Source organism: Ochotona curzoniae, unplaced genomic scaffold (assembly GCF_017591425.1).
Source record: "Ochotona curzoniae isolate NIBS_2020 unplaced genomic scaffold, NIBS_Ocur_1.0 contig_3520, whole genome shotgun sequence".
Lineage (NCBI taxonomy): Eukaryota > Metazoa > Chordata > Mammalia > Lagomorpha > Ochotonidae > Ochotona > Ochotona curzoniae.
Window position 1 is genome coordinate 11,467,066 of NW_024465894.1, and position 23,943 is coordinate 11,491,008.

A 23,943-nucleotide genomic window follows, 5' to 3' on the forward strand; every position below is an offset into this window, starting at 1 on the left:
AGAAATTATTTCATACCTTCTGAATACTCACTCAAGAGCAGCTTCCATGTCTATACCATACCATGGTTTGATAGAAATACAGTCATACTGTTGACTTCCTAATGGATCTGATTCTCCACTTAAAAGCAATCCAGCCAACCCTGATGCAGCCATTTCTTCCTGGGTATCTGCCCAAGAAAAATGAAAGTGTGCCTACGTAAAAACACAGATTTCCATGGAAACCTTGTTTGGAATAGCCAACAACTGGGAACAACTCAGCGTCATCATGGGATTAGTGGATAGGCTGAGGTACATCCATTCAATGGAACATTACTCAACAAAAAAGCAGCCAGCTCCAACTCCAAGACCCAGTTAACACAGATAACTTCTCAGGTGCACTAGGTGGAGGAAAGAAACCAGAAGAAAACAGAGCACCATTTACATAAGCCTAGAAAACCCATAATCCTAGAAACACCAAACCCACACAAACACAACACACAGCTGTATTGTTAGAGATTATTTTCTCAAGCTAGGAGTCCAGATCTATCATGTGGAAGAGCCTGAATGACTTTATTCCTCAAAGGTGCTGAGATTCTAATAAAATATGGTTGAAAACTAACACATGATCAGGAAAGCTACTAGAGAAACTCTTGGCAAAGCTGAGTCTTGCTTAACCGGACCACTGAGAAGTGGGCGATGGCCAGCATGTAGAATCAAGGTGGCCCGAAACTCAACCACTTTGAAATCACTCCGAGGGGTCCCCTCCTGTCTTACTGAGGTGGGCCTGTTGGTCCCAGCCAAGTGTCCCCTGCTGGGTGACTCCCATGGGAGCACCAGGTGCTACCCGTGTCCAGCCTGGAGTTTGGACAGAGAAGTCATGAAGGGCAGGACAGGATAACGTAGGGACATGAAATGTGAAGTGACTTCTCTTATAATGTTCATTTCTTTCCCATCTTTGAAGTGTGCATCAAGCATGGCTCGCAGGCAGAGCAGAGCTGGGGGGACAGAGGAAAGTAGGCCCTTAGTCTCTACAGTGTCCAGGGCAAGGGGGCATGTGTGCTGGGCACATCTATAAGAGGAGACCAAGCCTGCTAGAGTCAAAAGCTGGGAAACTTGAAAAGTTCTTTGCAGCCTGGCATGGTGACAGGACCAGGGAGATGCTGGCCGTGGTACTGAACCATCAGTTTGGCACTCTCACAGGAGGGGCGAGTCAGGTGGGGCCTCAGGTGTGGAGTTTTGTGAAAGCAGCCAAAGAGAATTGTTACTCTGTCCAGTATTGTTCATCTTCCCGTGAGCCGGGCAAGTGGGGTCCTGTGTACTCATAATCTTTTGGCATCTCACCCCGACCCATCCGGAGCCTGGCTTACGGGCAGCTGCCGCCCCTCCCCCATCCCAGTCCCATGGAGGCACGTGACTCACTCCTCGGAGCCATCAGAGCTTGATTGTTCTCTGAGCCTCCTCAGTCCAAAGCTCTTGATGGATTTGGTAATTGGAGTAATTACGGTAATTTTACCTTAAAGACAGGCAGCTGCAGATACCCTAGTTGTGAGCTCCCTCCCCGGGCCTCCTGCCAGTCAGTGTTCAGGGACAATGAAAAGTGGCTCCCAGTCCCAGTCCCCTCCCCCAGGATGCAAAGTGGCCGGCTGGGGGATGGGGTAGGGAATTCTCAATAGAGGACCCCTCCTACCCTCTGGGTCCTGGGGAGAGGGGGAGAGACACAGGAGGGAGGGTGGTTTTACAGAAATCATCCTTTCTCCTTTCTTCCTTTGGGGACTTGCAAAGTACAGCAGCGACATTCAAAGATGTTTCCCCCCTTCCCCACTCAGGTGTGAAAACCAGAAAGGAGGGATATGTGTGTGTGATGGGGGTCGGGGGTCAAGCACATTCTGTGTACAAAGACCGTAATGGGTCCCACGAAGCCCCAATCACCCACAGGTGTAACAGGAGGTAGGTACGATGGGCCCTTGGACATGGCAGAAGCGTTACCTGCCCACGCCCAGGTACCCGCAGCGCCTTCACCTCCTCTCCCTGAGCGGAAGCCTTGGGCCGGCCTGTCCCCAATGGCAGCTGAAGGAATTCCATCCAGCTGCCCAAGCGTCCATCTGGGAGGACAATCTCCTGGCGTCAGCTCCGAAGGCTTCTCTGGGGTGCCCTGAAGCCAACCAGGACCTCGCAGCAGGAACAGGACCCTGGACAGCCCCTGGGGCACTGAGCGTCCCCAGCCAGCCCAGGGAAGCCTCTTACGGGGACATCTGGGGGCTCTCTGTTCAATAGGGCAGCTGAGGACATTCCCAGGCCAGTGGCTTCCTGTCCTCACAGCGCCCCCTGGCCTTGGTTCCCGATCCCTGCCCATCCGGCACCTCCCTCTCAGGCCTCCTGCTGGAGGCTCCTCTGCAAGGCCGGGGTCCCTCTCACCTGCTCACTGGTCGCTCCCTCTCCCCAGAAAGCTTTTGTGAAACCACAGACCAGGTCTGTTCCCCTCCCTGCTCCCAGTCCCTCTCTCTCCTCTTGATCACAACTCCAAGCTCCAAAAGGAAGGTTTAGGTTGACTCTATTCTTGCCCTGTTGCCCAGCTCACGAAACGGATGCTTGGGATCCTGCTTTGGAGGTTTCCAACAGGGGGCTGGCGCAATGGCTCAACTGGTTGCCCACCAGTTCGTGGTGCAGGGTTTGCTTGCAGGGACTGCCACCCCAGACCCACAGCCTGTCTTCTGACTCAGCACAATGCTGCTACAGTGTGGTCTGTGCACTTCAAGGGGCTCCCCTTCCAGCATTCTTCCTTCCTGGCCCCACTCACAGCCAGGCACCTGGCGGCCCTTGTGATGATGGTCAAATGGCTGTAAAGGCCTTACCTGGTCCCCAGGCCCCTAGGGCAGGGAGTGGGATGATGGAGTCCAGGCCCATGTTGATCCCGCGTGGTCACTGGGAAGTACCACCTCTCTTCTTCTGGGAAGCAGTCACCTGCTGACCTCTGCTGGCCGCCCTTCCTGCCCTTTACAGGACTCAGCACCACCTTGTGAAGACAGCCCCAATTTCCTGAAGCCCTGCCACCTGCTCCCAGCAGGTGGAACACAATTCAGTCCATTAGGAGGGCTTACAAGAAATGTGTCCCCAGCCCAAGCCAGCCCAGAGCGGCCGCCATTCACCCCGCCCTGGGTGGGGCGGGAGCATCAATCGCAGCGATGCCACCGCGAGGCAAAAGATGAGCCCGAGAAAGCTCAGAAGATGAATAGGGAAACTGACAAGTAGTTACACAGGCTTGGCTGCTGGAGGGGCGCTGCGCGCCTGCTCTGAGTGCAAAGTTAGTACAGCTGAGCCTGAGCACGCGCGAAGCCCCCTGCTCCGTCGGCCAAGGATAAGCACCCAGCTCTCAGAACCCCTGCCCTGTGCAGGAGCACGTGAGACCGACCGGGGGCCCAGGGTGAGTGCTGGGGAACGCCCGAAATCATGTCTACCCCACAAAGCGATCCCTGCTTTCCCAAGTCTCAGCCAGGCCCGCAGGACCTGCCTGCAGGAGAGGTGGCTGCGCTCCCAGCATCTGCCCCCCAAGACTGCCTCAAGTCCGCCTCTGCGCTCGCTGTGATGAGGCTGGGGCGACCCCTGGTGGCCGCAATGGCTGCTTCAGCCGTCTAGAGGGGACTGCTGCAAGGGACCGCAAGCTCAGAGGGCAAAAGGGTCACTTATCCTGGCTGCCCCACTGTGAGCAAGTTCCCCAGCCTCCCTGAACCCGCAGCCGACGGAACTGTACCGGAATGTGGGCACTCAGAAGGGCACGCGCCTCGGGGGGCTGGCCACCCTGAGTCATCAACAACCGACATTAAAACATTGGATTTGAATAGCTGCCTGGGTTTTCCACTTCTGATTCAGCTCCCTGCCTGTGGCCTGGGAAAACAACCGAGGATGGACCAAGTCCTTGGGACCCTGCACCCACATGGCTCCTGGCTTCAGACTGGTCCTGCTCCAGTAGCTGTGGCCACTTGGGTAGTGAGCCACTGGATGGAAGATTTCTGTCTCTTCCCCTCTCCCTCTGAAACTTTGAAGTAAAATAAATACATCTTTTGGGGGAGGAAACTACATTAAAAACAACAACAACAACAGTCAACTAACATTGAGGCCACTCAGTAACAGGAGGAAAACAGAAATAAAACGTATTTGAGAGTAAAATGCTTGCCATCCCGTGGCTTCTCACACATGTGCACCACATGCTGATGTGTGTGTGTGTTGGGGGGTTGGTTTAGAACCAGCCACAGCACAGGCCCTTCCCTACTCACTCTCCTTTCTCTCCTATGGCTGGAGCTGCTGGAGGCAGTGTTGGCATCGGAGCCCCGGAATAGGCCCCACCCTGAGCAGAAACAAGGAAGCCGGGGACAGTTCATGAGTCCAACCAAGATCAGGCTGGATCTGGAGCTGGTAAATGACTGGGCATGGCCAGGCCTAGCAGGTGTGTCAGGGGCTCCTGAGCACAGAATCCCCCTTTTAATGCAGACCCCACCCGCTCCCTGACCCAGCTCCATCCTCACACTTTCTCTGAAGCCAGCCGGTCCCCATTTTTTAGCGTGCCTGCACAGCCTGGGAGACCCATGGTGTCAGCTGAGGAGAGCCAGTTCCTTCCAGGGCTTTTGTGTGACCACATGAAGCAGACAAGTCGGGAGTCCCCGGGCAGACCTCTTCCATTCCTGGCAATTCCCATCTATTTAGTCCATTGTTGCAGTGCAGCAGACTCCAGGAAAGCCAAAACGTATGGTAGGCTGGATCTGCAGATGACACGGAAATGACAGTAAGAAAGAGACAAATGCCAGGGTGGGATGGGGTTCTGACAGGGTCTGGACATCCCACTTGATTGTACACACACACGACAGGCTACATAATTTACAGGTCCCATTGACCCATGAACTTCTGGCCCCAGAGCTGTGGCATAGTAGGTAAAACCACTGTCTGCAGTATTGACATTGGGCTATGGTTTGTATTTCAGCTGCTCTACTTCCCATCTAGCTCCCTGCTTGTGGCCTGGGAAAGCAGTAGAGGACGGTCCAAAGCCTTGGAACCATGTGCCCACAAGGGAGACCTAGAAGAAGTTCCTGGCTTTGAATCGGCTCAGGCATTTGGGGAGTGAACCAGCAGATGGACCATCTCTCTCCAGTTTCCAAATAAATAAAACTTAACCTTAAATGAACACCAGAGTACAAACCCAAGTATGTGGCTCTCCTGGTCATGGGAGAACTATGGGGCTGAAGATCATGCCCACAAGAAGATTGCCCTGGGCACCCAGCTCTGGGTGTGTGCACACATGTGGGCCTTTCTGGGGAAAGCGGCCCTCCATGGTCAAGGACGTGACCCAGAAAGACTCAGGCTGATGGTGGCTGAGGTTGAGTGAGAGTCCTGTCTTTCAGCCTCTCTTCCTCCCCGTAGCTAGATGGGCAGGGAATGAATGAGGAGGGACTGGTAAACTGGCTGCCCAGGCTGACATCAGAGGCGGGCAGGCTACGGAGGCCAGGAGATGGAGAGGTGCTGTCCATGAGGGAGGGACATGAGCAGACACCTTGCTCTTGCTGACGGGCAGGGCCTGGAGCGCAAGGGCAGGGCGCAAGGGCTGATTGGCTGGTATATGGCTCCAAGCGGATCCATCCGAGGTGGTGGTGGTGCACGTGGAGGTGAAGAACAGCTGGCCAAGGACCAGGCTGTGGAGTCCAGTGTGTTGGGGATCAGGGGGAATCAAGAACCCCCACTGTGGTCCTGAAAAGATGTCAAGCAGACCACAGATCCTGGAAGGAAGACTACAGCGAGACACACTTAAAGGTCATGGGCAGAGAAGGTGTGGGACCTTGTGGGAGGGGACGGGCCATCCCAGATGTCCAATGGGTGCAGACAGACAGCTGATCCAAATGCCCTGACACCAAGATCCGTAACTGGGTGCGAGAATGACAACTGCCTGCGTCAGGATGAGTCTGGACAGGTGAGATGCTTCGTGTCTCTGTGGTACCTATATCATCCAGCACGCTGGGCGCTCACCAGGGCCATGGCAAAGGAACAGCCAAGCAGAATGAGGGGCGAAGTGGCGGGGTAGGGAGGGGAGGAGGTGAAGCAGCAGCTAGGGCAGGCAGGGTACCCTACTGAAAGGGGGTGCTTGACTGGTAGACCAAGCAGATGTCTGAAGGTTCCTGGCAGACAGAAGAGCTGATGCTAAGCCCAGAGAGTGGCAGCAGGAGGCGAGGTCATCTGGTGAAGGGCCGGGGGTGCTGTGCAAGAACCCCCACTCTCTCAGGGTATCAGTCTGGTGCTTGAGCATGGCTAAGCCAGATCTGACCCACACACTGTTGGCCAGCTCTCTGTCAGGGGTGCCTGGGACCTGTGTTGGGGTCCCCTGGCCCAGCCCGGAACCCCAAAGCTGTCTCACCTGGCAGGGCAGGCTCACCAGGAGATGCTGTGTTCTTCAAGGTCCTGCAGGGTCTCCTCCCAGAGGAACTCGACTGGACCTTGGCTCCAGGGCTCCCAGTCGATGCACAGTTCTGCGGTATTCTCCTCTGGGTCTATGGGGATGCAAGACAAGGTTCTGGGGAGGTCACACCCGCTCCCCTCCCCCACACTCCTCATACCCTCAATCCCCCTCAACCCCAAAGGAGCCACTTGCTGGACCTGAGGCCAGCCCCAAGACTTCACAAGGATGTTGGGGCTTTGGGGGAGAAGGGGGAGTAGGTGACAAGGGTCTAGGAAAGAAGATGAGCACATAATCTACTGCGTGGGGCCTGGTCCTGGCATGGCACTGGAGCCATGCAGCTGGCCCCAGTGGTGGCCCATGCAGGGCCACTCTGGTAAAACACATACCCGGGCAGCAGAACCCAGGAACCGAGGCTTGCCTGCCATGGGAGGCCTGCTTGACTGTACTGTGGCTCAGTCATGGCCAGGGCACCTGGTCCAGCCATCTGACCTCCGGGCCCGTCAGCCTGCAGGCTTCCATGGTGTGGCACTAGCAGACCACAGAGAAAGGTAGGCAGCAAAGCTTCTTCACTTTTTGAAAGATGAAAACTCTTTCGTCCTAGTTGGCTTGGAAAACCAACACGTGGCTTCCCTGGGGGAGGTAGGAGGCGGTGTTGGGGGGCGGGGATCGTGAGGGGAGGACAAAGAAGGAAAGGAAGTGGAACAGAACCTCAGACTGCAGACCAAGAGTAGCAGATACAAAAGGTGGAGCTTCAACTTCCCCAGCTGCTAAATGGACACATCAGCAGAGCCTAGCTCGTGCAGAGTGTGACATGAATATTAGCATGACGGCTGCTGACTGACTGCATATTCTTTAGGTTGGATTTTCTTGGTTCATTCTCTGAATGACCGCCTGATGGCAGTCACGTGTAGGTTTTGTGCATTCAAAACCAGGAAGGCTCCGAGAGGTCCAACATCACAGCCCCAGGAGTGGCGGTCCTGGGCTCCATCGTGGAGCTGCCTGGGAGACAAGTGCTCCAAACCCAGAGAGGTGAGAGGCAGCCCTGAGCGACACATCTGGCCGTGAGCACCAACTGGACCCAGCTCAGGGCAGACAGGACCTATCCCTGGCAAAGCCACTGGGGGACGCCCTTCCTCTGTGCCATCTTCCCATAGTTTCCTTCCTTTTGTAAATCCCTTTTAGGTTCTGGAAGGAGAGTCCCCAGTGTTTCCGGTGCAAGGTAGTGTGGCTCCATCTTGGGTCCCCATGGCGTGGGCAGAGTTTAGCTCCCCTAGAGGTCCAGGGTCAGGCTCAGTAAGTAGCTTCCCTCCTCCTCTGACCGGCTGCTCCTTCCACTCTGCCTCATGGCACTCACTACTCACCACCCCAGCCTGACACTTGCCCTGCCCAGCCAGGAAGAAGCGGGAAGGTAGACAACAGCCCTCAGGGCTGCCCTTGTCTGCTTTCCATGTCAGCTTCTGGGTCAAACTGACCCTAACGCAAGGGGTCCAAGGCAGAACAGAAAAAGCACAGGGCTACACGCTGCAAAAGCAATCTGGGCCTCGCTTGAAGTTGCCGTGGGAGAAGGGCATCCCACGAGCAAGTGGGAGAGGGGCCGAGGTATGGTGGGCTGTGGCTGATTCTAGAGCAGGGCCTTCAAGGGGGTACAGGTCATGGGGCACAGGAGCTGGGAGGAAAGTCAGGCGGACCCCACGGAGCAGCTTTGCAACATCCCCACATTCTCTCCCACTCAGACAAAATTTACCTTGGGTTGCCTCCTTGGCTGCATTACCCCACCGTGTGGTCAGCCAGTGCAGGTGCAGGTGCAGGTGCAGGTGCACGGGGAGCCCAGCTCAAGTGCTGGTCAAGTACCAGCCCTGGGAAGCCTTCCCACAGCCTCCATGGAGTCTGTGCTGCTATTTTCCCCATGAGAAGATGAGGGCTCAGAGAGGAGCGGCCTGAAGTCTCATAGCTGACAGGGGGCAGAACCAGGAGGTTAACCTGGACAGGGGCATTATCAAGTACATCATCAGTGGGTGACCCTGGGAAGGGGGACTTTTCAGGGGACTTTTGAGGATAAAATAAGAGGTCACATGCAGCAGCCATCACTGTGGGTAATGTCCCTAAGGGGACAGATGGTGCGTGCACAAACACTGACTGGTTTACAGCCTCAGAGAACCCACACTTGAATCCTAGGTTAAAAAACTCCAATCCACCAAACCAAACATTTTCGTACACTGTTGACAACTGGTGTGGAAATTAGCATTTTAAGTACTTGAGCAGTAGATAATGCGGTGGCACAGTATGTTAAACCATTGCTTGCCAACACTGGAGTTACACATCAGAGTGCTGCTTTGAGACCTCACTGCTCCACTTCCGACCCAGCTCCCTGCTAAAATACCTGAGAAGGCAGTGCAAGATGGCCCAACTGCTTAGACCTCTGCCACCAATGTGGGTCACTCAGATGCAGTTCCAGGCCTGTGGGTCCTACCTGGCCCCATCCTGGCTGCTGCATTTAGAGATGAACCAGTGGATGGAAGATCTGTTTCTCCCTTTCTGAGTTTCAAATAATTTTTGTTCTTGTTTTTGAAAAATGCTTGGTTAAAATCCCTTCTGTAGTAGTTTCAGGACACTGGGTAATTCAGAACCCTCTCCTTGCTGCAAGATGAGAACCCAGCCTGAATGGGGAAGCAGCTCACCTTGGCTAAGTAAGAAACGTAGCCAGACAATCAACAGGAGCAACAGTAAACTCACGGGCAGGCAGAGCCAGAAAACCAGGAAAGAAAATGTGAAGTTGTTCACCAGTGGCACCAGAGGGTACTTCATGGTCCGTGTGTGCCCGAGCCAAGCCAGCCGGGCTCCTGGGGGCCTGGCCTGCGGGAGTCACACTTGGCTGTCAGCCCAACTGTGATGCAGCAAGGAAGTCACAGTGCGACCCACTCCCCAGTGCTCAGCCAGGGCTCCTGAGGGAGACAGCTGCTGGAGCTGTGCTGGAGCCAGGGCTTGGCATCTTTAGCTCTGCACCTGTTTCAGCTTCCTGCTAATGTGCATGCTGGAACCGGCAGATGATGGACGTGGGTCCTTGCTGGAGAAGGAAACTCTGACCGGGCTGGGGTGGATGTGGGAATGTCAGCCAAAGTGGCTGCTATGTGATTTTCTCCAGTAGGCTCCTTGGACCACTTGCCTCTGTCAGCAGGTGGGTGGAAATATAGTAAAACATGCCAATTCCCAGGCTCAGATTTTGCAGTTAGAGCTTTGGGCAGGAGGGGAACCAGCGGGAAGCCCAACATCTCTACTGCAGGTGGTTTTGAGAGCCAAGGGTGAAGTCAGGCTTGGGGAGCAGCAGCAGCAGCTGCAGCTGCAGCAGGAAGTAGGAGCCTGTGGTTTTGAGGGTCAGTGGTTTAGAGGCAGCCCCGGCCCACTGTCCTCTGAAAGAGGGATGATCTAGGAAAACGGCATTAGAACAGGTATCCGAGAAGCATTGTGCCCCGGTGAGCTGTGCCACACAGAGTCCAGAGGCCAAGGCCAGTGGCAGGTGGATGAGTTTGGGGGTGATTTCTTGGTCTTGGGTCCCGAAGTGATTGGGGTCAGACAGCTGAGGAGCACAGGTGAACAAGGCCTAACACTCATTTTCTGGCTGTGAAAGCTTTGCAGACAACAGGCCATGGTGTACCAGCTTCCCCAGCCAGCTCAACAGGCCCAGCTGGGGGGCCAGAGTCAGCAGTCTGGGCAGGGGTGGACACACACTGCAAGGGGCAGCTCCCAGACCCAAGGGCTGTCCCCTGATGTCATGTGGTCTGTGCTGGGCAGGAAGGACAGCTCTTGGCAGAGGCCTGAACCATAGTGGCTCTCATTCTAGTTTTAAGTGAGTCAAACACCCTCAACCTTGCACCAACATGATCCGGGAACTAATCTGGCCATGGAACCCTTGCCACCTACCCAAAGCAGGGGGAGAGTGGGTGCTACACACTCTTCCTTTTAGACTCGCAGAGGGCAGCTGGCCCTTCCTTCCTCCTGAGCTAGAGGGCCAGCCACTGGGTCCTTGGCACATTGACTCGTCTCCACAGGGGTCTTTCTTACTGGTTTCTTCCAGCATGGCAGCCAACAGATATTCCGCTTTGAGAATTCATTGACTTTTTGAGCTACTTCATGAAACTCCAGAGCCAGGGTAAAATCCACAAATCTAGACCCTAGAGGGAGGGGAGTTCCAGCGTGGAAAGAGTTAACTTAAGGATACTCACTCAGTACCCCAGCCTGTGACCCAAAGCACACACCAAGCTGTTAGATAAGAATCTCCTTAAAATTTAATTGAATAAACGTATTACATTCAATATTCCATGGGTTTCTTCTGGACCAAGGATGGGCATAAGTACAAACACACCTCTGGACCTTCTTCCCTAACTGACGGAGATCAAACACAGGAGGCAAGGGGACGCAGGGACGCCTTTGTATTTACAGTTAAGTGCCGGAAGTACTTACAGAAAATACAACAGGAAAAGGATCATGTCTTGGCAATACACTGGAATTTCATACAAATTGTATATAGGATTTCAAGCAAATAAGGATACTGCTTATTTTTAGCCACAACTGCCAAGCCCTTCAGAGAAGAAAGTATCTTGGTTGCTGCAAGAGGACTTGGGAAACTCGGTTTGCTTCAACAAGTATTTACTGGGCGCCTACTAGATGCAAGGCACTGTGGAATCCCAAATCACACCTCTTCCCTTGCCACTTGAGAGAGAGCGAGCGCAAGCACAGGAGTTGACATCCTGACAAAAACACTATGCAGTGCATGGCTTCTTCAGCTACTGCGAGAACCAGCTCAGCTCCACGGGGTACGGAAGTGTCACCCCTAGTCTCTCCACTCTGACCATCTGACCCCAGGCATCCTTTCATGTAAACACAGAAATCCATTCTCCTTGGGAAGCTTTTGCCTAGAGGGTCTTCAGATGCCACACAGCAGCCTGTGGCCCACAGAGGTACCTGACCACTTCTCATCTGTGTTCACCGCCCACCACACGATGTGTTTTTGAGAAAGGCTGGCTCCGACTTGGGGTCACATGCCACCTTTGACCCCAGCAGTGCAGGGGGAATGCCAACTCCAGAAGGCAGTGCCTCTCTAGAATTCAGTCAGAAGACATTGCCCAGGCAGAAAGGAACTGTTCACTAAGGCCTCCCACGCACAACCTGTAGGCACCTGACACTTCTGGACAAAGGTGTGGGGGGCTTTGTACTTCTCAGTGAGTTCACAGGGGAATGGGTTGCCCTGTACCAGAGGAGCTGGAGTGGGAGGAAAATGCCCATGCGTGTGTGCATGTGTGTAACGGCCAGAAGAGGCAGGTGGACAAGCCACCACATAATTCTGCCGCTCAAAGGGTTGCAAGGACAGGAAGAAGACTTGGCAGGAAGCTCCAGACCAGAGAGCTGGTTAAGCAAGGAAAGTGTGACCGAAGGCCTCCTGGCTGAGCTCAGGGACAGGAATCGGGGGATAAACCCACCACCTGAAAAGGAGACTGAAGAGACCCCTGCCCCACCTCACCTCTGCCACAGACCAAGGGGTCCTGGCCTCCCCTGTAGGACTGGCCCAACTGTCAAGTGGCTATTGAAGATTGTTAGGGATGAAGTATGTTCTCCACGTAGTGGTTCACTCCTCCAAGACAATGCAATGACAGAGTTGCACACACATCACACGTTTCTGACATCAACATGAAGTCGATCTGAAGAATCACATCTACATGGGTTATCTCTAACATCTGGAATGTTCCAAGTTGCACATCAACTTACAGCTTTTTTGATTCACTTGTTTTTCCCCTTAGAATGTCAAGCTGAGATTTTTCTCGGGAGTTATTAACCCTGCCCTTGTTCCTGTGAAGCCAGGAAAACCTTCGTAGGGCACAACTCCTTCATCTTTATTGGACATCCCCCTGTCCCATGGTACCATCTGCAAACATTTGTTTATTGCCTAGCTGGGAATCCATTACTGAGCGGTGCTACACCCTGAATGGTAACGGGAGTCCGAGGAGAAGGAAGAGGTTATCTTTACCTGAGCTTAAAACAAACATGAAGGAAAGCAAGAGTTGCTATGCCCGCATTTCTTGCACACGTGTGTTAAGATACAGACTCTTGGAACAGAGAGATCTGTAGAGGGAATCAGGTCCTACATTAGCTCCCAACTTCTAAATAAATGACCAAAACATCAAATCAGACTATTATGGCCCTGATCTACAGATTACTGACATGACAGTTCAAGTGGGAAGATACTCCTTAGACAATTCTGGTTCATTCCTCTTTGGACTGAAACGTCACTTGATTTCTTAATGTAAAAGAAGTTTGCTAAGGAAGAAAGCACACAGAGACCAGGAGACGTGAGCGGAGGGGGACCCCCGCAGCACGGTAGCAGGAATCCTTGTAGAGCATTCTAAGCCTAGCCACCTCACAAGCTTCGTCCCTGCCAGCAAAGGAGCAGTGAGGTAACAGGAGTGTTTCCAGAGGCCTGGCAGGGGTTCACTGTGCTGTCAGCTGCAAAGTCCAGGAGACCTGGGGACGGCAGCCGTTTCCGACAGCAGCCACTGCAGGAGGCATGTGCTCATGCTGCTTGCACACTCACACCTGCCCTGCCACGTGCCCTCTGGGGGAGGCTGGCAGTCAGCTACTTCCTGAAGCCCAAGGAGCATCCTTCGTCAACTGTGGTAGCTTGCTCCTTGGTGCTGTCACAAGAGACAGTGAGGGAAACCAAGAGATTGCCAACCTTGCTGTCAGTGTACACTTGTTAATGTGTTAACCAAGGAACGCTGACTGCTTACCCTGTCACTTATGTCACTGAACTGCATGACGGGGAGGCATCACTGCTGTACAACAACTTTTAAGCCCGCACACTTCATTTGTGTCTCCACAAAAGGACATGCCTGCAGTTTAGCTCTGACACCTGCAAGCGACACCATCAGACAGACCCACGTAGTAAGGAGAATGACTTCCAAATGAAGAGAGAAAACGATTCTTTTTCTGAGAGGAAACCACCGAGGCTCTTGGCTCTTTTCGTCATTCTGACAGCTGGATGACAGACCTACAGGTGAGCACGGAAGGTTGGGACTTCGTCCTTCTCCTCCACACGATCAACAACAGTCTACACGACCTGGAAGATTCCGAGACAGATTTTAATTTTGAATACAACCTCCTAAAAAGTGAGGTACAAAACTAACTTCAACTTCTAATTTGCACATTTGTTGATCCTACCAATGCATGTGTTTAACTGAGATGCATAAAGCCTTCCTCCTCAAAAGGCTTACAGTTAACTGCCACTTTAAAAAAAAAAATTGGATGGCTAAAGTGTTTACCGTCATTACCAGCAGGAGTATGATTGTGTCTGGGAACCCATCTTACTAGAAAGCCCAAAGTCTTCTGTCAAATGGGTTTATATGTGTTTCTTTTCTTGTGGTGACTAGACGGTGAGCTCTTAAGGGAGTGATTTGTTTTATCTGTACAGTGATCACCTAACAAACTGGCTTGCTTTGTGACAGTCCCCAGACTGGAGTGTAACAGTCCTGGATGCACAGCGGTCTAGGAGCTGCAGTTCTTGAGTCCAACTTCCTGGAAAAGTGAAGTATAAAACTCTGGCTCCAGCTGTTTGTTTCGGTATTTGTTGACAATGTCTGTGATCTTCTGTTTCCGGCGGACGTGCGGTGGGCTGTAGGAGTCGCTCTCCAGTCTCTTTCTTCTACAGATGTTAATGACAGTCTGTCTTACCAGAAATCCTTGAAAACAAAAAGGGTTTCAAAGAACTGTTAACAGTGAGCCAGTCAAATGAACTTGCAAAATCGTTCCTCCATCTGATGAAGCCCACACTATTCCATTTTATTTGCAAAATTTGCCATTCCCATACTAAGATAAAACTGTCAGAAGAAACACAAAATGACAAGAATCAAAACCTAACTGGAAAACCTATTTAATTCTGTCCCGGATTAGGAATGGCTAACTTCATTTCCCAACACCGGCAATGTTGAAATTAACGCATGTACTTATCAGATTAAGAATAATTAAAACCAGAACAAAACGCTCCCTTTTCAACAAAAGCCACAGCATTTTCTACATGTGGAGCTTGATATTTCTTTTTGGTTTATAAAGATGTTGAAGGCAAAGAAAGAGATCTATGTTTTATAGCCCCAGAAGATCTTACCGAGGGCCCGCCTGCTGACTATCATCCCATCCACGAGAGGGATGACCATGTTGAACTTTCCAGTGGCTCCTTGAATTTTTATTCGAAATAATCCAGTGTTTAGAGGGTGGATGAAGATGACAGGAACTTCTTTTTCAAGAGTTGTAGACCTTAAGAAAAGAAAGCTTGGTTTACCCTATGGATAGCAGTGTTGAAATCCTCCACATGGAGGGTAAGAGGGCCAACGGGACCTGCTGCCAGGCAGTGGTTTGAGAAGTGCCAAGAGGCCTGTCCGCTCGGAATTCTCTATTGGAGGGCCCTAAATCTTCCTTACTGGGATCAGGTTTTTTAACTTAAAACAGGAGGCTGAGAAAACACGCTATGGGGCTGGCACTGTAGTGAAGAGGTGACCACTCATCGCTGACATCCCATATCAAAGTACTGGTTTACAATGAAATAACCCATTTGATCAGGATATTCCACCTGCTATTTCTCCACACTGTTGTGACCAATTCAACTCCATTATTTCTGGCATTGCTTTCCTATAGCAGTCTTCACCAAACTTCACCAAACTTCACTGCCGCATATTCTCATTTTCTTCTCTTTACAAACAGCAATTTATTCTACCATGTAAAAATCCTTGATGAAGTGATCTATATTACTTATCTTCAGAAAATACAAATCAAAACCACCATGAGGTATCACTGTAGACCAAGGAAGATGATCACTCTCAAAAACCCTATTTTAATGCTAGAATTCAGAGAAGAGGGAACCCCTGTACATTGTCTATGGGAACAGAAACTGGTGTCACCACTATGGAAAACAGTGGTCCCCAAAATTGAAGACAGAACTATTGTATGATCCAAAAACCCCAATTAACGGAAGTCAGGATCGCAAGGACATACGTACCCTCTCCTACGTTTGCTGCAGCACTATTGGGGCATAACACCCAAACCGGGGAAACAACCTAATATCCACCAGTGGAAGAGCGGATCAAGAAAATGTGTGATAAATGTACACAGTGGAGTACTGAGCTTCAAAAGGAAAGAGATCCTGCCATTTACGAACTATCATGTGATGGATCTGGGGTAGATCCATTCCAAGTGAAATACAGCAAACAACGAATCCTACGTGACGCCAGGATGGGTCTAAGATGATGGAACTCATGCCAGCACAACCGCAGAATGACCGACTCATACCTCCTCTGCTCCAGTAGCAGGACAGAGGAGGACCCAAGGAGGTCCTCATTAGTCAAAGGGTACAAAGCTTTAGTTACACAGGATAAGCCCCAGCGTCATCTGTGTAGCACAGTGGCTACAAGGAATAGTACTGTATTACATACTTAGAAAACTCCTAAGTTGGGACTCTTGCCACCAAACAGTAACGATAGAGTGGGAGGGAGGGGATGTGGAAACGATTGGACCTGTTTGTGGCACAGATGCTGGTGATGGTTCCACAGGTGTATGTTAACCTCTGACCTCAATCACTTGTAAATATTAAACAGATACAATGGTCTGTATGTCAATCACACCTGAAAAAAAGAGTTTAGAAAAAGCAACCCTTGTGGCTGGCATTGTGGTGTAGTGAGTAAAGCCGCCATCTGCAACACTTGCATCTGACCTGGGTGCGGGCTTGTGTGCAGCTGTTCTACATCAAAGCCAGCTCTGGGTTAACGGCCTGGGAAAAGCAGCAGATGCACCCGTGTGGAGATGTAGATGAAGCTCCTGGCTGTAGGCTGGCCTGGCATTTGGGTAGAAAACCAGCAAATGGAAGATCTTGCTGTCCCTCCTAGATTCTCTCTCTTTCAGAAAAATCTGTTTTTAATCCTAATTTGACAATTGTGTACAGTTGTAGATAAATTTGCTCCTTCAGTTCTTTTTCTTTATTGTCTTCCATCTTTTTTGTTTCAGTACAATTTACTTCTTAAGTCACACTCAACACAGACATCAAGAAGACAGAGGAAGCAACACAGACCTCAGCGAGGTGCTGCTGTTTGCAGTGGTTTCTACACCAGTGCTGATCTCCGCCATCAGATCCGAGAGGGGGAAGTTTTCTGGAAAAAATAACATTACGATTAATATCTCCCTGATGTCTCCCACCTCTTTACACATGGATTGTACCACTCTATGACAGGTAATGCTTATGATTAACTACAAGCAGACGTTGCCCCGAAGCTACCTTTTAGCAGAGGGCTTTCAGAGAACATGATCAGTGGACCTTGGCAGGTCTGCTTGGAAAGAAACTGTCACTCTTTGCTACTAACTCTGTGCTAGACATCATTCTAGGCTAGGCACATGTTTCCACGTACTGTATCGCTTACATAAAATGTTGCTCCTATTTTGCTTACATAAAAATCATAAGAAAATTATTCACAGCAGAACTCTTATGGACATGTTTCCTAGTGAAACTAGATAGCAAGACCCAAGGAGACAGGGTGAAGGGCGACACTTCTGGGATGACAGGGACTAACTGATAATGAACCAACTCCAAAGGCTGAAAGCCTGGGGTTTATTAGTCTCATCAAATCTTTCTGACTGAACTAAGAACAGTGACTAGATGAGCGATCTACGGCTCCATGCAACTGAGCAGTGGCGTGGGCATGCAAACACAGACTTGCTGAACTCACACAGCTCTGGGCCATCACACTGTGTCTAAGCCTCCTCTCCCTCTGAACAGTTAGCAAATCGTCATCCTAGGATCACCTGACCCCTGGGGAAGAGCCTCACGCAGTACCTATGTCATCGTAGCGTTCCACCCAGACTACAGAAACTCTTGTTTCAGGTCCGAGGGGAGGCACAGAGCGACCCTGAGGCAGCTTCTTCATTCTGGAACTGGGACTGAGCTATGTGAGGGAGAGAAAGAAAAACACGAAGAACTGGTTTAATAAAACAACACAGTCACAATTTATCAGGCTGAACAGTGATGTATCAACTCATAGGGAATTACTTCAGGGAGGGTGCCACACACATTTACATGCATGCTCTCTGGCTCCCCAGTGTCAACTAGGAAAAGGACAAGAAAGACTGAACAATCACAACTTGCATTAAAAATAATAAAATCTACATGCAATATCTTAATGAGGGCTACCTCTAGTATGGCCAGAAAGCAGTATGCTCTCCCCATCACGACACTGTCACTCCTTTGCCCAGGGAGCTAACCTCCAGAATGCCCCACCAGCAAGTTATTCCTAAGGCCCACTCCCAATGTCTCTACTAAGGTCTATGCCTAATTCCTTTACCAGCACAAAGGGTCGTTTGGACCTCTGCTTACCATGCTGCTGGCTTCTGTCACACATCAACTTTAGCTTTCTTGGCAAGACTAACAGGACTATGTGGCTTCCCTTTGACAAGCTAACAGGCTGGCATTCTGAATTCCACTACTATTACAACATGCATCAGAGCTACATTTGTGCTGAAGCCTGAAGCAAAGGGTGTGTACAAAGCGGAGAATTCCATACAAACTAAAGCAGCTCTATTAAGCACAGAAACATAGGTGTCTTTGCCAAGATGGTCAGGGCCCACGGTAAGTCCTCTAGATTCTTGCTTCTGCATGGTCATTCACAGAAAATTACAGATATCCAACCACATTCAGGGACTTCACAGCCTCATGGCCCTGATCCGGTGTGTATTTTTTTTTTTCCTTTCTTTTTTCCTAATCACTTAGACTGTCCAACTCTACCTCTAGTCTTAAATTTAAGCAGAGTAAGTCTGCTTGAATCATCTCCTTTTGATTAACTGAAAGGAACTTTAATTAAATCCAAAAACCCCTCTGTCACATACTGTGACACAAGTATGGCTTCTCCTTTGTATTCACAGGGCCCACTCAGCTACAAGGGGAAGGCATCACAAAAGACAAAGGTCCCTGAGGACCACCTTGGAATTCTGTTCAACATGCTAACTTTTTCCGCTACAATCTTCCTCAACTCACCCAACAGTCCTTGTGGATTTTAGAAATAGACTCCACAGGGTTTTTAGCATACATGATCATGCCATCTGTAACTGTATACCACCTTACTCCTTGCTGTCCAAACTTCATGGCTTTTACACCTCTCTCCTTGCCTGTTTTACTGTGTTGGACTTGCACTGCTCCGTCCGTCCTTTGTTCTCCACCTCAGGGAGAAAGCAGTGATGACCAAGGTAGAGTGCACGATGCTGCATGTGGGCTGTGAGTGGGTGATCTCTATCAGACTGATGACATTCATTTCTATTTAAAGTGTGCTGACAATTTTTCTCATGAATAAAATGCTGAGTTACTGGAAGCAGGTGCTGCACTGGAGTGGGGTCAAGGTGCCCCTGGCAGTATCAGCACCCCATATGAATGCTGAGGGTGCGAGTCCTGGCTGCTTTACTTCTGACCCAGGTCCCTAATTTCAAAATCAATCTACTTGGAAAAGTCTTAATACAACTTGACAGTTCTTCCTAAAACAGCTCTTTTGCATTCTCTTTTAAGGATGTATATAGATAGATAAAATAATTTTCACTTTGAAGGAGCCAAACTTCACAATGGAGGAATGGATTCAGTGAAGTTTATACTTATTTTGCCTTCCTTACTATTTGTTGTAAATAAATGTTAGACTTACAACTTGATCCTACATTCTTACTATCATTTACTTGGTAAGCAAAAAGGTTTCTCCTTATAGTAGGGGCTATGTGCCTCACTTAGTATAGTTATTCATAAACTGAGATAGTCTCTAGCACGTTTCTTTTTAAGATTTATTTTGATTCAAAGGCACAGCTAAAAAGAGAAGAGCAGGAGAGGTGTTCCATCCACTGGTTTAATCCCCAGGATGGTTGCAATGGCAGCATGGAGCCACATGGAAGCGAGGAACTTCCTCAGACCTTCTCCCAGGTGGAGGGCACCAAGTGCTTCCCCAGGTACTGCAGTCGGCAGCAGGACTGGAGGAGGGACAGCTGTGATTCCACTGGTGTGGAGAAGAGACACTGGCATCACAGGCAGCAGTCCCTAAATGTCCTTTTATATGGACATGCTGTAGGTTGAACACTGCAGGAGACAGAACGGATAGCTGCTGCTGTACTGTGGCTGCCTAGTTCAGATCGAATAAAAATCTAAGACTGAAAAAAAATTAGAGAACTAGGCACGATTCTGGAAAGGTGAAATCAAGGAAAACAACAGTCTTACAAAAGACTGTCTCACAATTAACTACTTGTTGCAAGCTAAAAATAAGACAACCATGAGATTCCAATTTGAAAATGTTAAGTTATTGGGGTCAGCATTTTGGGGTAATGGGCATCAGTTGGTGTTCCAGATGCTCCACTTAAGATCCAGCTCCCAGTTTTTGGCCTGGGAAAGGCAGACTGAGATGGTCCAAGTGTCCGACCTCCTGCCTTCTGCCTGTGAGACCGAGATGAAGCCCCCGGCTCCCAGCTTCGGCCTGGCTCAGCACTGGCTGCTTTGGCCCTCTGCGGAGTGAGCAGGCAGTTGCAGAGCTCTTTCTCTGAAACTCTTTCAAATAAATAAAGAAATCTTAACTGTATGAATATTCCCCTGTAATTTCTCTCCAGGCTTGATTTTACAATGGTCTCCATTTTACTTACAGACTTTTGAAGATAAAGCAATAAAGTGACTTACCCTTTGTGAAGAATTCAGATTGTCTGTATGATTGGGGAAAAGCTCCAGTGTCAGGGAAGGCTGTTTCAGAATTCCTGGCATAAGATCCATGTTGGAATCACTGTCTTGATCTGAAATGTTACTTTCCAAAGAATCAGCTATGAAGTAAAACACAACAAAGCAAAAAGACAAGGAAACAATAAAATCAATGAAAATATCTATTTTAGAGCAAAAGTTCTGAATTAATTCTGCTAATTAATTTAACTTAAAATTTTTTAATGCATGGTTTCTAGAGCAAGGATGGATGAACTCTTTTGGTAAAGTATCAGGCAATTAATATTTTAGGGTTTGGCAGCCGTATTAATCCTTGTATCTTATTTACAACTCTGAAAAACATAAAAATCATTCTTAACATTTGAATTAGATTTTTGTGTGTTATAGTTTGCAAGCCCCAAGGGATAATTAAAACAAAATTAGAAAACATTGGACATTTCTTTTCTTTTCTTTTTTTAAAGATTTATTTGTTTTTATTGCAGTCAGATATACGGAAAGGAGGAGAGACAGAGAGAAGGATCCTCTGTCTGATGATTCACTCCCCCAGGTGACTGCAATGGCCAGTGTTGCGTCGATCCAAAGCCAGGAGCCAGGAACTTCCTCCACGTCTCCCATGTGGGTGCAGGGTCCCAAGGCTTTGGGCTGTCCTTGACTGCATTCCCAGGCCACAAGCAGGGAGGTGGATAGGAAGTAGAGCTGCCGGGATTAGAACCGGCGCCCGTATGGGATCCTGGAGCATTCAAGGCAAGGACTTTAGCTGCTAGGCCATCACGGCAGGCCCAAACATTGGGCATTTCTGCTATGCAATATAATAAAGGGCATCTGTTACTCTCAGGATAATCTTAACTACACATTCAGTTAATAAAGCAGGACCATGATAAGTAGCGCTGGAGCTACACAGTTAAACAAGCAAAAATCAAGGAAACAAATATCAAGAAATATAAGGAAGCTATGCCGAGAGAGGGACACAGTTGGCAAAGAAATTTTTATGATAGGAGTTGGGACAAAGACCCAACTTGGGACCTAGCGTGTAAAAACAAGGCAACTCTGGAAGGACCTGGCTAGGGTAAACAGGCTGGGCAGGAAAACCCAGGCAGATACCCAGCCCAATAGCCAGGGTCTGGGCTCTGAGAACAGGGGGCACACACAGCCCTAAGGCAAATGTCTACAATGCAGACCTAGACCATAAACAGCCCTTCTTGCTGGGAAAACACAGGTTCCAGCACAGGACACAAAGAGGCTCCTACAGTGGAAATTAAGTGTCTAAGTAGAAAAGTTAGGAAGCTGCCAAGGAAGGACACAACAAAGGTCAGCAGCCTGGACATGCAGCAGAGAAGTGTAATACAAACTACGGTCTCATCCTAGGAAAGACCTTGAAGAACACGAAGTCTCCAACCTAGTGCCTGGTCATGCCCGAAGAAATGGGTCTGATTTGCAAAAAGCACAAACTCTAGGTAAAATGAGACTGTGAGTTCAGACTGGGAAGTAACAGTCACTCCCTGTCCTTAGGAGGGACTGTCTCACGGGTGCAGCTTCTCTAAGCTGCACAAGTTTCTCCTGCTCAGTATGGAAGGTCCTCCTTCCTATAGAGACGCACAGACATGCTCTCACCTGAGTGTGGGTGGAGGCGGTGGGGCTCATCGTAAGGAGAGGAGAAATAAACAAACTGGAAAAGAAGCTTCCACACACTAGACTCCTTCACCAGGACTACTAGATCAGCTTGTCTTTACTTCCCATAAAAAAGTTAAAGTGAAAATCAGTCTTACATCTTCAGGTAATATAATGGCTACATCTTAGAAGCTGATGGATGCCTCAGACGACTTTAAAATATCTGCAAATGCAACACGTTACACAAACCACTGAATATAAAAATAGATCCTAAAATTGTGCCATGTAAAAAACAGCTCTTACTTAAGGACTCCACCGGAGACGGAACCACAAAAGCGATTTCTGTAAGGGCATCAGCGTAATACAGCACCTTCTTCTGTCCATTGAAAATGCTGGCGCCAACATCTTCCGAGGATATTACTTCATCTGGGAACAACAAGCACAACAAGCTTCAGAAAGTGGGCAAAAGCAGCATCATTCTGCTTCACAAAATGTCAACTGGGATAAATAAATGACTAATAAATACAAGTTTTATGGAGCAGGCAATGTGGCGCTGTGGGAGAAGCTGCTGCTGGGATACCCCCCATATCTGACCACTGAATCAAGTCCCACTACTTGGCTACAGATGCAGCCTCCTGCTTATGCATGCTGTGAGGCCGTAGACACTGTCTCAAGTGCTCAAGTCTCTTCTGTCCAAATGGAGACTTGGGTGGAATTTCTGGCTCCTGGCTTTAGTCTGGCCCAGGTCTGGCTGTTGCTAGCACTTGGGGGAGTGAATTTGTACACAGGATCTCTATTTAGTTCTGCTTCCCAAGGAGGTGAATATAAATAAAAAGAAAATAGAAATGCTATTTCCAACAAGAAACAATTATTGTCCATAAAGAATGAATTGTAAATGTTCACTAAATGTCTTATGGTAACATTAAATCATAAAACATCAATTCGGTAGCTTCTGAAACTACTCCTACATCAGAGCACTTCTTAGCTGAGCCTTTATTTCATTGCTAGGAGGTAAGTTAAGGGAGTAGTCCTTTTGAAAAAGAACCAAAAGTCAGAGCACTCCACAGTCCCTCTGCAGGGAGCTGGTGTATGTGAAAGTATGAGTGCACATGTGGGGGTCAAGCCCTGCCTTTCAAACGTATTTGACTCAGAAGAAATTTGGAGATCAAATCAAAATTGTATTTAATGGGAAATCTTGAGCATATAATCTTGTCAACACAAGAACTCTGAAAATTCAAAGCAGTGAGTGAATGCAGGCAATACTCACTGCAGAGAGAGAAAGCTAACTTGTCAGACAGCACAAGCCTGGAAATAAAATGCACTAGCAGGGGCCTAGGGAGAGGGAAGCAGGCAAAGGTCTTAGATTTCTACTTCTTCTGAGAATAGCTCAAGAGAACTTGTTGACACTGGCAAGAGTCTCTGAAAGACTGCCTACTATTTACCAGGAGAGCTCTGATACTGTCTCAAAAATGTAGGGCCCATGGCACGATGGCTCCAATCCCTAAACATCCACTTCTAACTGCCAGGATCCCATATGGGCACAGGCTTGTATCCTGGCTGCTCCACCTCCCATCCAGCTCCTTGCTTGTGGCCTGGGAAAGCAGTGGAGGACGGCCCAAAGTCTTGGGGCCCTGCACCCACGTGGGAGACCCGGAGATAAAGAGGCTCTTGGCTCCTGGCTTTGGATCAGCTCATCTCCAGACATTGTGGCCATTTGGGGATTGAACCCGCAGGCGCAAGATGTTTCTCTCTGTCTCTCCTTCTCTCTGTAAATCTGGCTTTCCAATAAAAATAAAATAAAAATCTAATAATAATAATAATAATAATAAAAGGAACGTAGGGCTAAGTGTCCCACTGCAGTGGTGTAGTGGGTAAAGCTGCTGCCTGTGCTGTGTGCATGCCATATGAGCACTAGTTCATGCTCTGGCGGCTCTCCTGAGCTAGCAGCCTGGGAAAAGCAGCGGATGATGGCTTAAGAGTATGGGCCCTGGCCACTGCAGTCCTCTGGTAGGTAAATCAACAGATAAAGAGACCTTGCTCCCTGTTCCTGTCTTTCCTTGTAATTCTTTAAAATGAATAAATTTTAAAAAAAGTAACTTTTCACTGTTACTCCTGATAGTCCCAGGGTCTCAAGAAACACATTTGTTATTAGACAAAACATTAAAGAACT

The 23,943-nt window shown here is 49.3% G+C and overlaps 2 protein-coding genes across 4 annotated transcripts in view; both read right to left on the bottom strand.

The window, feature by feature from the left end:
* Positions 1-6,387: 6,387 nt before the first annotated feature.
* ADIG (adipogenin) lies at positions 6,388-9,297 on the bottom strand. Its single transcript, XM_040981241.1, has 2 exons — positions 9,094-9,297; positions 6,388-6,506 (listed from the first exon to the last, which is right to left on the bottom strand). The coding sequence occupies exons 1-2, from the start codon at positions 9,218-9,220 to the stop codon at positions 6,388-6,390; spliced, it is 246 nt and encodes an 81-aa protein (XP_040837175.1). The 5' UTR covers positions 9,221-9,297.
* Positions 9,298-13,527: 4,230 nt separating this feature from the next.
* RALGAPB (Ral GTPase activating protein non-catalytic subunit beta) overlaps positions 13,528-23,943 on the bottom strand; it is a 77,885-nt gene continuing 67,469 nt past the window's right edge. For all 3 annotated transcript variants that reach the window (XM_040981477.1, XM_040981476.1, XM_040981478.1), the window contains 6 exons: positions 22,077-22,199; positions 20,133-20,269; positions 17,277-17,385; positions 16,518-16,596; positions 14,565-14,713; positions 13,528-14,142 (listed from right to left, as the gene is read on the bottom strand). In XM_040981477.1, the coding sequence (XP_040837411.1) occupies positions 13,949-14,142; positions 14,565-14,713; positions 16,518-16,596; positions 17,277-17,385; positions 20,133-20,269; positions 22,077-22,199 (791 nt within the window). In that variant the 3' untranslated portion in view covers positions 13,528-13,948. The remainder of the gene's footprint in view (positions 14,143-14,564; positions 14,714-16,517; positions 16,597-17,276; positions 17,386-20,132; positions 20,270-22,076; positions 22,200-23,943) is intronic.